General features: G+C 37.2%; 2 protein-coding genes across 2 annotated transcripts in view; one reads left to right on the forward strand and one right to left on the reverse strand.

Annotated features, from left to right (window-relative positions):
• The window catches only part of LOC149776030 (heat shock 70 kDa protein 12A-like), a 108698-nt gene extending 105136 nt beyond the window's left edge, over nucleotides 1–3562 (forward strand). Inside the window, exon 6 of the mRNA XM_089941863.1 lies at nucleotides 3430–3562. Coding sequence (XP_089797989.1) covers nucleotides 3430–3476 — 47 coding nt within the window. The 3' untranslated portion in view covers nucleotides 3477–3562. The remainder of the gene's footprint in view (nucleotides 1–3429) is intronic.
• The window catches only part of LOC149776031 (homologous-pairing protein 2 homolog), a 56644-nt gene continuing 41208 nt past the window's right edge, over nucleotides 2426–17861 (reverse strand). The window contains exons 8-9 of the mRNA XM_089941864.1: nucleotides 13289–13348; nucleotides 2426–4672 (exon numbers count right to left, since the gene is read on the reverse strand). Coding sequence (XP_089797990.1) covers nucleotides 4616–4672; nucleotides 13289–13348 — 117 coding nt within the window. The 3' untranslated portion in view covers nucleotides 2426–4615. The remainder of the gene's footprint in view (nucleotides 4673–13288; nucleotides 13349–17861) is intronic.

The raw sequence follows: 17861 nt of genomic DNA on the forward strand, positions 1-17861 counted from the left end.
GTGATCATGTGTGGCGACCATGGTCAACCACCACCATTTGTCGGCGAGGGTCCACATGATTGGTTAAAGGGTTTTGTGGACTATTATGAAGAAACCGATACTGATTACCGGGCACTTGATGAACAACTGCGCGAGGTTAAAAAATTAATCAGATTACAGCCGGATAGAATTCAGTGTGAAATAATCCGCGAGGTGATTCCGGAAACGCAGTTAAATGAATTCTGGGAAACATGGAGACCAAATGATTTGATTGTAGCGAGTAGAAAGATAGTCAGGGACACACTTCAGCGGAGGTTGTTTACGTTGCATAAGGAAAAGTTTCCAACGCACCCAGTGCCGTTATGTTATAGACCCGCGGACACACGGCGGCAGAACATTGAAGTTGAAATTCCAGGCCGGACAAAAAAACAAATTCTCGTGCTGAATGATATCGTGCTCGTTGATATCAGCGTCGTCGAGGACGCGCTACGTGCTGATAAATCCCCGTGGACGCTAGGATACGCAACAACAATACATTCCTCGCAGGGACTGACTATCACGGACACAATTGTTTGGATAGTTGATAATCGCATCGAATGGTCAAATCTAGTCTATCTTGCAGTGTCCAGAGTACGAAGGATAAATCAGCTTCGAAGAATTGTTATTGACGAAGCCACCGACGAAGCCGGCGACAAAGTCACCATCGATGCAAGCGTCATTGATAGAAAACTCTCGGGTTACCGCCAACAGGATAAAAAAAAACAGCGGCGTTTTGATATTGATGCCGAATTAATAATCTCGCTACGACAACAACAGAATAATCACTGCGCGAGTTGTAATTGTGTAATGCGCTGGCGTTATTCGGATAAAGACACTCGCCAATTTACCGTGGACAGAATCGATAACAGTCTCGGTCATGTCAAAAACAATGTGAGGTTGACCTGTCTTGAGTGCAATAGACGCAACGGCGCTAGTTAAGACCACGCGGGGGTAATTGAGTATCGTCAGGTATCACTTGTAGTTGCTCGCGTGTAAATCCGCGCTGAGGAGCAGTTGAATCCAGTCTGTAGATCGGTGGTCTACCAGTTGATCGTGTTATCGTTGATATGTTATGTGTGGTAACACTCCAAATAGGATCGGTAGCCCTTTTTTTACCGCCTTCAAGCTCTCCTGGTTCATATAGATATCTCACGGTGACATTGCCGAGAATCGGCTTGGAAACGCTATTTATTTTTGATTTTCCGGGTATATACTCGTATTTAATCGCGTCGCTGGGCTTCATGTTGATTGCTCGGGTAATCTCGTTATTTAACGCTGCAATTACGCCTGGCAACCTTTTGACCCATTCACGAGATCGTTTTTCTTGGATGAATTCCTTCGCGTATTGATATCCAAATAACCGTTCAGCGAGAGTCCGATTGAATCGTTCAACAATTGCCTGATCACGATGTAGCGCAGTATGACCTCGTCGTACCGCGACGCTATGATGTTTCAGCGTTGATAAAACAGCGCCGCGAAATTCACTACCGGGATCAACTTGTAATAGATTTGGCCAGCGCAGAGAACCTCTTTGATAAATTCTTGCAAATGCAGCGGCTACTTCAGTTGCTGACTTTGTTTTTAACGGCTCCGCTTGTTTGTATCGACTCGCAACATCAACTACGGTTAGCGCGTATTTGTAACCATTGTCATGCGGCAAAAATAGTATATCAGCCTGATGAACTTCATTAGGTACGCTGACATCAAAGCGCGAGAAGTTGATTTGTTTAGGCGGTGGTAGATAAATTTGCCATATAGCCTGTTTGGATAACCAATTAGCCGCAGTGGCCTTTGTTACCTTTGCAGCGCTTGCAAGCTTACCAATTGCGGCCTTCCCCTTCCAGTATCCTCTCGGAGAATAATAGATGGATTCCATGTTGTTATTATAAACGCTAGCGTTTTCAATTACCAGCGCCAGAAGCTCCGCTTCCAATCATTAATTTACCTTTCATAGCCGATTTTACCAACCATGAAGCCAATTTTTCTTTGACGGATTTATCAGGAATAGCATTTAACGCGTGAATTAATTTTACGTCCGCGATATGACGCTGTTGCAGATCGCTACTTTTGTAAGCAACATCATGAGCATGACACGCCTTATCGATAGCATTTATTGGGTACTCACCGGGTTTGGGTTGATTTTGATCATCGAGTCTGATATCTAATCGCGTTCCGGGGCCACAGTAGCTATATCCTGGGAGGTGCTTTTCTCCTGGATACTTTGCCCACGGGGTTCCGGGGAGTTTTGATAACCTGGCTGCGATGTCACCTCCTCGCTTTTTTTTAAAACATCCCCGGGTTTAATAGAAATAAATCTAAATTTCTTTATACCGCATTGTACACACTTACCAGTAAGTGCCGATCTGTTATTTCTTGTTGTAACGGTTGTCATATCATTTGTGCCAGTACGCACTCTACACTTCACACAATATAGATCCATAATTTATGTATAGAGATATGAATATAATTGATTTTTCGGCAACTAAAACGAGAGAACCAGTTAAGCATGTTGCAGCGTTACCAAACTCGATCCGGATGATTATCATCGGACCATCTGGATCCGGCAAGACGCAATTGTTACTCAATTTAATAATGAGATGGATGAAGTGGGATAAGTTGTATTTAGTTGCTCCTAGCGTGGATGATCAACGATGCTACGAGGTGTTAAAAGATTTTAACGAGAATGCATCAGCGATCGCTGAAAAAAATGTTATTGAGTTTATTACAGATATCAATGATGCACCAGGTATTGATGATATTGATGGCGACGTTAACAATCTAGTCGTGTACGATGATGTTATGTTAGACAATCAAAAAAACCCAGCTAGGATATTTTCCAGAGGCAGGCATAAAAACACTGACGTGATATATGTCACTCAACGGTATACTCAGATTCCAAAAGTAATCAGAGATAACTGTAATATTCATGCTGTATTCAACGGCGTTGATACACACACGCTACGAAATATTTGGCAGACATGGTGCGGCGGTGACATGGACTTCAATGTTTTTCGAAACTTTTTTAGTCATGCTCAGTCGACCCCACATGGATTCGTAACGATAAATTTACATGATCCTCGGACACGATATCGTATCGGACTTGACCAAATATTCGGTTAGTTGTAAATAACCACTTAGCAGCAGGGGGGGTGATGACATCGACGCGGTCGTCGATGTGTTTACCGGACGCTGACGACGCTGGGGATCGACGCGCAGAAGGTGTTAATTAAACCAAATGACGATTGGACGATCCCCCAACGACGACGTCGTTTTTTTTTTACCAGGCGCTGACGACACTAGATCGTTGAGTTGCAGAAAGTAATAATTAAGCAAAATAACGATTGGACAAAATGTCCGATTCGCCCCCCCTGCTGCTATTTGAGGTAAAACAAAAGATTTTTTTTATTTCAGACATCATTGATAACAGCAGAAGAAAAGAAACAACATACTTCAAATGACCTTCTGAAAACATTCATTCATTACCTGTAATACCGATTCTAAGAAAACCAGAAAAAGACCAAAAATAATACTACTCCTTGAACTTTACTTGACTCATTTACATTAGAAAGGATTTCATCCAACTGAACAACAAAATTAAAGATTTAAGTAGAAAATACAAGATTACCATGCAATATACACAGAAAATAGATCCTTCTAAATGACAACTGTATATTTAGAACTGATTAATACCCAGACTCCACCTACATACCATGAGCTTCCAGTCACATGTAGTTTATAATTCAAACTGTCCCCTTCTCAGGCTTGGTTGTATGTGATATGTAATAATGTCCTTGAATCTATGCTTGTCTGCATATACAGAGATTCATTGATGGTCTAGCACCTTGGACATTTTTTACTATATATCATGTACAAATTCAAACTGTAAATCTTCACTATCTTTAAACAAATTTCTGTGAAATTTCACCAAAAACCCCAACATATTATTATAGTGGTAACATTTTCAATTTAGATTTTTGATTTGACTGCTATGCTAAATAGTAGGCACTGTTTTATGTTTTTGATTTAGGAATTTGTCAATAAAAATGTATTTTCAGACATAAAATAAAACCTAGAACTATAGAAATATAAGAATAAGTCTATTTGATAAACTATAAGCATACATGCTAAATTTCTCTGTGTTGTACAGATGCAAGCTCAAGTGTTGTGTTCATAAAACTTCAGAGTTCAATTCCAGTCATATTTATCTCCCCTGGAGAGAAGTGTAAACCATATTTTGGGTCAACTTTCCCTAACATTGTTGCAAATGGAACTGAAGTTTATTGCATATTTTTAAACTGGGAAACACCAATCAAATGTATCACGCACAACTCGTTGGTTAAACACATACAATCACTATCCTATTTGATACAGACCTGCAAGCTTCACGATTTTTGTTACACATTTCTGGTGAGAACTTGACCAAAAGTACAGCAGACAGTGATTTAAAGGAAAATACCATATGCAATGTAATATGTGCCGTGTCTTCAACAAGTAATAATTTGGGTAACATTCAAGAGCATATCACAAAATCAAGAGAATTCTCTAAAATAACGTCATATTGAAAATAACAGATGACAAGAAAATAGGTCCATCTGTTTCACAGCACTGGAGGTTTTAAACCATTGTCTTCATCTGTCTCTATCCCAACTTCTTCCTGAAAATGAAAGAAACACTGTGCCAATATGTAAATATAATTCATACTGAAAGAACCTATTATATCGCTTAGATCTGTGCAATTTGTCTGCACACCATCACCAGATCCGCCTTACAAAAACAATAAAGACAAAATACTGATGATCATGCATATGTTGCAGCCAGCAAGTGAAACAAGACTCCATCTTCCTTGGGCTGATGATAGGAGTCATATCAGTGGCCTGTGTTATCAATAAGGGAGGAATGTACACTGTTCTAACAAGGCTTTGTCATAATAAAATCCTTACAAAACACAAAACTAGATATTTATTGGTATAAAATTATATCATATGGGGACATCCATAAACTATGTACACAACAAAATCAGCCAGTTTTGAAACATCCTACACACACACACAACCTCCCATTGCACAGCGTGCATGTTTGTATATAAAAAAATATGTACTTACGCTTATGCATCACCGCATCCCCTTCCAGCAATAGCTGGGACAATCAAACTTTGAAAGATGAAGTTTAATAAATTCATTATAAATAAGCATGTCAAGTTCTGACACCACTATCATTTCCCTGTGAACAATCTGCATTTTATCCTGTAAACTGACTCAGTTGCTGGCTTGTTACAGTTGCATTACGGACTAAAATATTAGAACTCTTGTAAACTGACTCGGTTGCTGGCTTCTTACAGCTGCATTGCAGACTAAAATATTAGAACTCTTGTAATCTGACTCAGATGCTGGCTTCTTACAGCTGCATTGCAGACTAAAATATTACAACTCTTGTAAACTGACTCAGTTGCTGACTTGCTACAGCTGCATTACATACTAAAATATAAGAACTCTTGTAAACTGACTCAGTTGCTGGCTGATAATTTGCCCCATCTATAACAAGGGTATAAGTAATGGGTGTTAATGTAGATTTTACCTTTGTATTAGACTGGTGCCCAACTTTAACACAAAACATCACAACAATAAAACTCTATGCACCATCTATATGACTGGCAAGGCATACAGGTCTTCAAACTTATCATGTATAAATTTAAATGACAATCAACATGAAGTTCCTCTCATCATCAAAAGCTGTGTCCAAAATTATAATTACACTTACAGAACTGATGAGGAATGCAATAAATAAATCTTCAACAGAGCCAACAAAACTCAAGGTTATTTGCAGAAAATTCTTTTAAGTGAAGCAACTATATAACTGAATCATGAATATTTGGAGACAAAAATCAAATTTACATAAAATGTACTTTTTACAACCACTGTGAAACCTACTTTAAGCAGATACCTATATAAAAGATACCTGCGTCTGAAGGATAACACATAAAGGTCCCTTTTATGATATTCATTATAGTATATTACTCCCTCACCACAATGCCCTTCATTATAACACCATTGTACTATAAGGCAAATATGGTCATGGAAACCATTTCATTATGTAGTAATGAAATTACATGTTTGAGGTACTCCTTCATATGGCAGTCTCACTATAAGGGTGATATACTTTATGCCTATGACAGGGAATGCAGGATATACCCTAGTACAAGTGTTCCACAGAACCTGGTGTTTCACCTTCATCAATGTGTGGATTCAACACGCTTGTAAAAACATTTACACCAAACTTTTACATTGTAAAAAAAACTATTGCAAACCAACCAGCATTATTACAAACTAAGCAAGAAAGTAAATATTTGCAATTTGACCACTTTTCAGTTTGGTGTAACAAATATTATTTACTGTTACTATCAAATGGGAAATCAGGCATTTGACATGTTTAGAAGTGTGATCTGATGCAGCAAAGGCAACAATTGGTTGAATTTAAAAAAGTTTTTAAAGTGCACACTGACTTTAGTGACTTCCAGTTTAGTTTATGAAATTGCAGCTTCAAACACCATGAATGTCAATGGCTTCTTGATAATTATATCCAGCCAACTTAATCCATGTTGTGATTCTTATTTTGACATGATGGCAGTGCTCAGAGACAGTGTTAGGAGTATGCAAGGCCTAGGGCCGACCATGACCATGTGGGGCCAGAGTATTGGTATCTCGATTGGTATGCTACTGCAAACACTGATTATGTCTAGACTACATCAACTTTCACGATTTGGTGCAAGAATTTAGTTTTTTCATTCTTAAAAAAAATTCCTGTTTGTGGACACGGGTTTTTTAATTGAAATAATAACATGACGACAATGCCTTTGGCCTAATAAACTGATTATTATTGTAATTTTTCAAATAACATGAAGACACGAATTAAAAACAATAATTTGCTTAATTGCAAGTGTACTCTGGATGTCGATGTCTTGGTCATAACTCGTTACATTTGACAAACACAGCTAGCAATAAGTCAATATCAGACATGCAATAAAGAGCTGCTGACTAGGCTATATATCAATATATGACAGTCTTCTACACATAAACGTCAGTTTCAGTGTTTTTTCAAAAGAGATGTTCTACATTAATGTACCGTTATGAAATCCTTACAAGTTTCCAGGTTCACAGGCGAAAGTCCACTTTTCTTGCCTTCTGTGTGGAAAATTCATGGATGAGATCCAAAAAGGAAGCAATGTCTTTTTCTATTAATAGAATCACCAGACTGCAAAGCCTATTTTGGAGACATGGTTGACCTCAAATAGTTTTTGATCAACTTCAGTTTGGAAACTTCTTTCAGCACTTGCGACTGTCACAGGAACGGTTAGAAATATTCTGTACGCTATCACGGTGTTTGGAAATGAATCCCTAATTGTCCAAAGGTACTGAAGGTACTGTATGGCTGTTCTTATACTTTCAGGCACAACCTCCTGAAAAATCTTGAGTTCCGCACACAAATCTGCACCATTCAAATCAAGTGAGCTCTCCGAGCATAACGCTAAGTCAAGGTCCATGCAACATTTTAACAAGTCATCATCATTTAATTGTTGCATGGTGTTTATGTTGTACATAAACCCAAAGAGTGTATCATATTGTTGTAGTTGTTTAAACCGTGTGTTCATAGAAGTGATTGCTTGGTCTATTATGCACAAGAAGTATCCCGTTCTAAAAGCCTGTTCAGCTGATAATGTTCCTTCATTCGTATTCTCATAGTCAAATTGTCTCTTCCTCCATCTGTTTCGTTTCTGTTTAAATACTTGTTCCACATCCATTGCGCTTGCAATTTCCTTTGCAGTAATCACAGCAGAATGAAAACCAGTGTTCCAATACTTTGTTAAGAATACATGACGAGTCCTTTAATTTGTTGTATTGCTACATCCAATTGCATGTCAGATGATTGTAGCAATTTGCTCACAGTATTAACAGCAAACAGAATGTCATACCATATGATCGTGGCAAGGATGAACTAAAAATTTCCTACCTCAAAATATGCAAGAGACTCGGCTTTGGCTTTTACCATAGGGTCCCTAGATTCTTGATGTTTAACTGCCTCTTTTGGAAAGTACTTATCCAATGCTCCTTTTTGAGTTTTATCAGATTCTTCTCTTCACTTGCGTTTCTTAGCTTTTGCTGTACCTGATTCATACTTGCGAAATCTATCTCGGTCCCTTCCACTCATGGCATTGATGGTGAAATGGTGAAACCACTTTGAACCACTATTAATAAATGTTGCTGCGCATACCACTATTGAGACACTAGATGAATGCAGTGTTTCAAGAAGCAGACTGAACTAAGTTGCTGTGGTATCTGTAGGCTATCTGAGTACCTGGACAGGAATGATCATAGACTAGAGATAGACAGGACATCGCCCGCCTAGCCCAACGGCTCCTGCACAACCCTGAGAATATAGCTTGACAAACTCATAAAGACGACCTTAGGCCTGAAGCGTGGGGGCCCCTCATGAGCGGAGCCTGGGGCAGTCGCCCCACTTGCCACCCTCAAACGCCATTCATGGCAGTGCTGTAATCATTTCTCCCGCATTGAGCAATACACAAATTGACACATGCAGAGCTGCTGCCAGGATTTTATCAAAAGGGGGAGCTCACCCCTTGTCAACAAAATAAGGGGAAGTATAAGGAAAAAAAAAGGGGGGAAGTAAGCACAATAGTTCAATATTTACCTAACACATAAAAAACTGCTTTCTGTCTTCCTGCTCCACTCTGTTAGAGCAGTATTGAAATCAGAATCCTCAAAAGATGTCTCCTCTAGATGTATAAACATTAATCTGTTGATGGTTTCTGAGCTTAATCTGTCTCTTATCTGTGTATGAATATTGCTCTGTGCTGAGATGCCCCTTTCACAATCTGCTATCTGAAGGCGCATATGCATAGCTAGCTAAGTCAGCTTGAACAAGCAGGAACACTATTCCTTATTGTTATATAGAATTTTCCACAGCTCCTAGATATTATTGCTTGGTTATCTCTGCTGATAGCTAAGATTTTTTACTAACAAGAGCTCTGCTCAAGTTTCACTTGAATCAGTGCTTTGCTGGTTACTATGCCAGATTTCTTACATCAATGCCAAAGTTTGTTTGTTCAAAGGTATTTTGATAAAATATTCCTATTTTTTAATTTCTTTTATATTCTTATTTATTCAATCATCTCAACCCATAGGGTCAGAGCTTCAATAATCTCATGTACTTGAAAACTTTAAAAATTAATGTCATAATCACTGTCCTTGCCTGTAATTGCTGAAAGAAATCGTCATCTAACGATGGGTCATGTTGGAAGTCAGTTATTTTAGGTTTTCTAGGCAGCCTATATTTTAAGCATGCATTTGTAAAACTTATTAGATGAATGCTAGGTTCAACCTCACAAAAATGACTGTTTAAGTGCCCAAATTGCCAATCAAATTTATTTTAACAACCATTCGTGTCACGGTAAGGTACAAGGATCTGTAAAAAGTTGCCTACCCAAATAAAGATAGAAACTCAAACAATGAGACCTCTACTAGTGGCTCAATTTATGATGTGCATGAAAGTCTGCATGATTTGTGCACTCACATGCCTGGCAGCATCTCTGTACATGTCAAATAAACATACCCAGGATAATTGTTGCCTTTCTTGTCTTATTTCATATGATCTAAACATTCCTTTTTATATCTGTGCTGAATGTTTGAACTTTTTAAGAGGCTGAATGTTTTCTTTGCCATCAATATACTTTTGTTTGTTAGTCACTGCAAATGCTTGAACATTGAAGCATTGTGCATGAAAAACATGGGCAGATTAAATCACCCAAGGTACTCCTGTATTGTCAGTCTGGTTTCCTGACCAATTCCACGGAATCAAATATGAAAAGCAAATTTTGTTGTAAATTATGTTTCTCCAAAAATACTTACCTGATCACAATAACATTAGGATTACTACTGCCCCCTCTGAAACCTGCTCTACTGAAAGACGAAAAACTTCTTTCGGTCTATTTATCACAATGACAAAGGGAATCAACTATTATAAGTTAAATTCCCCATTCTACCTCCTAGGAGGCTACCTATATAACTGAATGTAACCAGTTTTCACTTGAGCAAAACCTACAATAGGATGCTTGCATTGCAGTGCAAGGTGAGAGGGATTTTTAGTAATTAGATGAGACAAGTATTGTCAACGAGGCAAAATTAACCACAAAATTGTCTTTCTTCATTAAATGCATTACCTGATCAAATTAACATCTGGAGAATATGTAAGTGGAGGAAATGCTGGGCAGCCTACCTCTACCTATGCTTCTCAGTAGGAGTATAATTTGTTCTGCTAAGTGACTAAATTCTCTTAACATTAGTTTAGCACAATGTCTGACAATTGTTTATACATGTGCAAGGGAGATCACTGTGGGATTCCACACTGAACTATTGTCTTATCATCAAAAGTTTCCTATGTGAATCAAGCAAATGTGGTAAATTCATGCTTGGGTCTAAGGCTCCAATTTCATGATCAGAGCATGCCACTACAGCTACCATTAGCCTGATGAAATCCAGTTCTCTCCTTAGTCAGGCAATGTCATGCAAACAGAAGAAGGTAGACATGGCATGCCAGTAAGCTGATTCAGGTATATCATGAGGTAAGTCATGTTTGAAATATGGCTTACATAAGTCGCTCATATTTTTATGAACTGAAATCTTCATTAGTCATACCGGATCCTGTAAGAATTCATAGTAATTTGATTTAATAAATCCCATTAGCCAAGCAGCCAGGGCTTGTGATTTTATGCCTTGTTTTCCTGCCTTCAGTTGTAGGAATAGTCTTTTACAGCTGCTGCAGATTTTGTCCATGCATTTCAGGTAGCATCTGAGGACATGTGCATGGTCTTGCAGTTTTGCTTCCCTTTACAGATCGATTGCAAAGAGGAAGCAAACAGGTATTCATTGGCTGACTAGTGATGACAACTTATTCTTTGAAAGGAAACCATTTTCCATCATTAGAATAACCGAACTATCATCAGAACAGAACTGCATTTAGTTCAGCTCTACCTTGATGCCAGCTGTATCATAAGTTGCAAGTCTTGTATGATAGTTGCTTTGGTGAGACGGAAGATTTCTGTTTCCCCCTATATGTCTTCAACATGAAGATTCTAAAGCTGCTGCAATCCTCTCCATGACCTAAGCTCCAAAGTCATTTTCAACAGGACATCCCCAACAGGAATCAGGTATGAAGGTGAAGTTTCTCTGGACATAGATTGGAATAGTGATCTCAACCACTTGAGTGGAGTGAAGGATGCAACAGCTCTTCAAGGTATGTCTGCCACTAAATCTAGCAGATCATTGATCCATGATTACATGGTGAGGCAATCAGAACTATTTACAGCATGTGTACTTTATTTTCTGAATTATCTCACAACTAAGACTCATGGTGGGAATGCATATGCCAACATCTCAGCTGACTGATTGAGTATCTCCATCCCAAATTTCTGGGTCTCACAGAACCAATGGAAGGTTCATGGAGGGACAACAATGTATGACGCAGCTGTCCTCCCTTTGATAATGGGTCATCCAGGACAATGTGTAATGAACCATATAAAACAACATTTGACTTACAATACCACTGGGACAAAAAATGGGTGGCTGAATTTAAATACTGTTTCCTGGAGGTCCAATTAAATTAAATTAAAGCTGAAAAATGGTTACATCCCGGTATACCGGAAGCCACCTAGTGGGTAAAAAGGGAACCTAATCTGTCAGAGTTGCTTTCCTTTGTCTATATGATACAAAGAAACTCATTTTTTCCCCGTTATCTTTCAGGGAAAGCTGGATTTGGAGGTAGGGGAGAGTAATTATAATGTTAATGTGATAAGATAATGTATCTGATGGAGAAACTCTAATCCAGGCCAAGTCTGGATAAGCCACAATCTAGATTTGACTACCACTATAAAAAAATAAAAAAATAAAAAATTTATTATTATTCCATAAGTCCAAAATTTAAAGGTAAATTCAGTAAGACTTGTGGGCAAATTGTAAAAGGTTGTCAGATGTACTCTTGCTGTATGAAAAAACTGATTAATGCAGCTAAGATAATAAAGGACATTTTTCCATTCAGAACAAAAAAATTAGTTCCTGGAGTATACCTTGTAGATAGGTATCAGTGTACCTTTACTTTAATATGCTTAAATTTATCCTGCACATCTGCTTACATGCATAAGAAAATCCGAACTGTCATAAAGTTATTATGGATGCCCATTATTTTGTTTTAATAACTGAGAGACCCCCTTTCTGTTGAGCCAGCATAACATAAACAACTTTAGCATTAACTTTCATTTATTTCATAATATGTTTATTATATTCATCACGTTGTTGTTGTAGTGTTTAATGCCATTTTTCAGCACAAGATAGGCTATACATGGCGGCCAGTATAACTGGTGGAGGCAGAACCCTGGAAAACCTTGGGAAGAACCACCGAAGCACGAGAAGCTACTGACAGGCTTTATCACATACCCACGCTAGCTGGGCCTGAGACTCGAACCCACGCAGAGGTGAGATGGCAGTGATCCCAAACAGTGAGTGCTTCAGACCACTCGGCCACTCAGGGCCCCCTATTCATCATGTCATTATTGTTCATAAAGTACTTTTGTACGTTATATTTAGGTCAAGCTGTAAATAAAATGTTTGACATGTCAATCATGATGAATTCACTAGTATCTCTCATATATTGTATTACAAAAATATATCTATAAATGCCCATAAGATGTCCCCTCCATACTGTATAACTGATAGAACTTTTCAGAATTTGTTAAAATCATATTTTTAACTTTTCTTTTATATAAAAAAAAAAACAAGCATGTGCCTTTCTCAATAATTATTTGCATGTGATCGCCACTACTGATTGCGATCAATTAGACATAAAAAGAGAGAGACTAAGCATTTATGTGTCTTTTTGACACAGACTGATTCATATGTCACCCAATGTAACAAACTGAAGAAAATGCTAATCAGATGAATTGCCTTCAGTGAAATACAGCAATGTATTATGATGCTTTTTTAAATGAACTTCTTTTAAAATTCTACATTCTGAAGGCAGAGATTCTTGTATAAATATATAGCTCAATATCAATGGCTACCAGCTTCTGTTAATCCATGACAGACTTTTGTGGAAACTATAGTACAAGTTTAAGTACTGATAATAAAGAACTGATTCCTATGAAAATAATGAATTCACAACATACTATGGCACCCAATGGAAACATAAAAAAGAAAATCTAACTTACATAAAGTTCTTTCTTGGACTTAGGATAACCCTCTAGCACAGCGTCCAGAATATCATTAGACTGAAAAAGAAAACTATAGAAATATATTCATGGAATATGAATGCCCCACCTCTAATTGAATACTGACATAAATACAAAACTGAACTATAAAAACATGGATACACCAACTGGAGACCAATTCTCACCGTGTACCAACTGTTGCCATAGTACTATTGACTCACAAGTGCAGATAATTTTCAATTTAGAAGCATTTGTAGTTCACAAGTCTGAGCAAATATAAGCTTTAAGCTGTTAAGGGAAAGAAAAAACTACTTTCCAAATTTAGCCCATAACAACACTATGTCTTTATACACCATTAGCCCAAACATGTCAACAAAAACTACCAGTAGACCATAAAACCATGGTGTCAGCCTAACCTCTCAAACAAATGCAGTGAATAAGAAATTCTAAATTTCCCACAGTAAAGCAGTCTGAATAAAGTGGGTTTTCATTCCCACTTAACACAATATATAAACCCTTTATCATGGCATATGCAATCATTTGCAGTATTATATCAAATGCATTCTACATAACTCCACTATCATCCACATCATCTGCAGACTCAATACTAACAAGAAAGATCAAGGGTGAAAATCCAGGGAACACTGATTATTTTTAACTCGATGAAGGATTTTTTAAAACCTCCATGAATGGGGAATACCTCTTTAAGAGATAACAGGAAGAAGAACAAGTGTTGTGCCGTCTATGGAAATATGCTAGCCACTACAAATGACATGAAACAAATTACAAATTCTTTGACACCATACAAAAAATAAGATAATAACTACATATATTAAAAAGGTTCCATTAAGAAACATTGCCAAAAATTGAATTTAAAATACAAACATACATATTTTGTCTATATTTATGCTCATGATTAAAAATATATGTATGTAGGAAATGGTATCAAAAGTGTGTGTGCGTGTGTGTGTGTGTGTGATTTGGATTTTTAACATAGCTTTAAAAAAATTCAGTCAATTGCTACGATGTCTGCAGTATGACAGTTTATAGCGATGTCTAGCACTGGGGATTGTTATATATATTTAATTTAATTGTTTGTCTGTTAGTTTTACATTTTTTTATTTCATTACATGCTATTGTAATGTAACATTGTTTGCTTGACTTGACCTTGTCCAAAACTGAGTTCATTTCTGCTAAACCTGATTGACTTTTTCTTATTTTTTTTATTTCATTTAAGTAAACAACCAATAATAGCTTCTATATTCTCTATGTGTATGAGTTATTATCATGATTATTATTCAGGTAAACAAAGAAGGAATAAATATGTTGATCAGGGTCAGGCTTTTGGAGATTCCTAAGTAAATTTCGTAGGCTATTGTGTGGTAAATAAACATGGTTCATTAGATCATTCTAGAAGGCTATTTTTCATTAGGTAACGGCTGTTTTTAGAAAATGCTAATGTGACCTTAGGTCAAGCAGAGACCTATATTGTCTTGTGACTGTGAGGAGTTTACCAGTCGTGCTTTAACATCTAGCAATTTAAGTTGTATAATGTTGTGACCAGTTTGGGCTGAAATTTTCTTCAAATTATTGAATTCAAGTGATTATTTTCTCTGGAAACACAAAAATGCTCTGACAAAATTCTTGGATAAAGATATTCATTGTAAATTATACTGAATTCAAACCTGGAATAATATTTCTGTCATTCAACAAGAGACTGTTGATGCATCAGTATTTCACAGGCCATAACAAACTCATCATTGCCTTCAATTTTGGATCTCTTCGGGACTTGAACTTAGATTTATTCAGGACTTTTTATTACAAGAATTTGTATCTTTAATTCTTAGATTATTTTGGGATTTAATTTGCAATATTATAAGTTCTTTTTTTCTCACTTTTCACTTTGCATTCTAGGAAAATAAATTATTTGTTAAATTTTACAATGCTTGTTGTCTTCACTCTTTTCTGATACTTATTTTAAGAGCATAGACTCATAACAGAATTGATGCCACAGACATGTAGAATAATGTCCCACCCAGTCACATTATCCTGACACCAGGCAGACCAGGCCTAACTCTAACCTCTTAATGTTGAGCTCCTAGCAAGGCAGCTGCTACTACCATTTGTATAAGTCTTTAGTATGACTCAGCTGGGGTTCAAACCTGCAACCTCCCACATCTGAGACAGATGCCCTAACCACTAAGCCACCAATGTGGTCCAGGCATCAAAAGAGAGATCTAGGATTCAAATACAACTACAGCTGATGATTTATTCCTTATTCCATACATCAATTATGCATCTTGATGAGGTTTTTCTTGGTTCATTATTTATGGGGTTTAATCCAGATTAAACAGACATCATGAATCCTATACATTTATGTGGTTCATTACATTTTGCTGTAAAAATCTTGATAATTCATCGAGGAAAGAGCTAGAGAGTGATATAGTTCAGCAGTACTCGAAACCCCAGTGTTGAATCTATGTGGATGTGACTGCTATGTTAACTAAATGTTGATTGGCTGAAAGTACAGAAGTTACAATATTTTTGATTATCATAACGAATGAGAGGACTGTTTATTCAACATTTTGATACAAATGTGAAAGCTGAGAGGTTAAATTTAGACGCACTGTTGGGGCTTTTCTGCACTTTATGAAACATGTGTAGTTGAGATAAACAAAGATGGATTCCGATTCAGATATGAGAAACTTTAAAAGGTTCAGTGCAAGCGATATCAAAGAGTTTAATGGATCATTCATAGAAAATGGATTGGATATTGATATTAGTCCTGTTTCAACACCAGATGCAAGTGACTTTTAATCAGATGGCGAGGCAGACATAGTCCCACTTGCACAATGGATTCATGACCTCACTGTGTTCGAGATCAATGATTTTGATTCTCATGTTGGTTCAACAATCAAGCTTGGACTAAGCAATGAGAATGACTTTTTTCCTCAAGTTTTTCCTGAATGTCTGGTGGAAAAGCTTGTGAAAGAAACAAATGATTATGTCAAGAAAATGGGGGACCAAAAGCAAGACCTGAGGCTGAAATGGTATGAAATCAGCATCATGGAGATGTGGGTATATTTTGGAATATACATCGTCATTTATGTGTGGATAATGACTGTTTGGAGAGCTACCACTCTCAACTTTGTAATATAAAGTCAAAATATATGAATAACAGACACTATACAAGGTAAGCTGTTTTTTTATTTCACTGAAATCCAGCAAAAACTAATGAAATAATGAATATAAATGTAAGCATGTTTTCATTGTCATTTTCTGTAGTCAGCCATGATGATGCTATAGTATTCAGCCTAGCAACCAGCCTCAGTAGTCTCAGTAACTGATATGATAGCACTCAGCAGTAGTGAGGCTGCACAACAGCTGTAGTAGCTAAAGGGTTAAATTGTCTGTAGTAGTAACTAAAGGGTTAAATTGTCCCATATGTTTCAGGATCAAGATAAAAGCCTTTCATTCAATCAGAGCTAGAATTTAATTTTTTTTCTAAATTATACTTCTTGCAAACTTTTGTTTCTACTATGAATTTTTTTAACAGTTACTTTTATTACTCTATGCCTTAAGTTTTGGAGTAACAAAAAACTAAGTTATAATTTTTATTATCATGTTAATTTAAAAAAACATCGTACAGCTGAATTATTTTTTCTTGTTTATGAGTGAAGTCTAAATTTTAATTGAGAATGTGATTGCATCCATAAATAAATGCAATATAATGCAAATAACAAGAACAAAAATGACAAAATTAGTGCTTCAGTTTCCTTGGAAGGATCTTCATTAGAAAATGTCAACCATACAAAATACTTACGCATCACAACTATTAGCAATATGAAATAGGACCTTCACATTCAAGACATAAGCACCACGGCATATCATACTTAAGGTCTATTAAGATGCATTGATGCAGGAGTTGAGGGTTCAAGTCCCTGCCAAATCATACCAAAGACTTATAAAAATGGTACTGCAGCTGCCTCACTTGGCGCTTAGCATTAAGAGGTTAGTGTTAGGACTGGTCAGCCTCGTTTCAGGATAATGTGATCGAGTGGGACATGATGCTACATGTCCAAAGCATGACACACAGTGCTAGACATCACTATAAACTGCCATAGCAATATGACTAAAATTGTTAAAAGCAGTTAAATCTTCAAAACACACATTAAGATGTCGCATACCTCGCTCACGAAATACGAGAGAATTAGGTTTCATAGGTTTTGTTTTACCTATTTTAGAGGGGCCCCAAATGGCCGAGTGGTCTAAAGTGCTCTCCGTTATGGATCACTGCCATCTCACCTCTGTCTGCGCCGGTTCGAGTCTCAGATTCAGCCAATGTGGGTATGTGAGAAAGCTTGCCAGTAGCTTCTTGTGGGTCGGTGGTTCTTTCCAGGGTTTTCCCGGGTTCTTCCTCCACCATTAATACTGGCCGCCATGTATAGCCTATCATGTGCTGAAAAATGGCGAAAAACCCCACAACAACAACAACAACAACCTATTTTAGAATATGCATCTACAGTATGGGTCACCCATTCCAAGTATTATAAGCTGAACATGAAAAAAAATC

Source organism: Sinohyriopsis cumingii, chromosome 18 (genome assembly GCF_028554795.1).
Source record: "Sinohyriopsis cumingii isolate HCF-2022 chromosome 18, ASM2855479v2, whole genome shotgun sequence".
NCBI lineage: Eukaryota > Metazoa > Mollusca > Bivalvia > Unionida > Unionidae > Sinohyriopsis > Sinohyriopsis cumingii.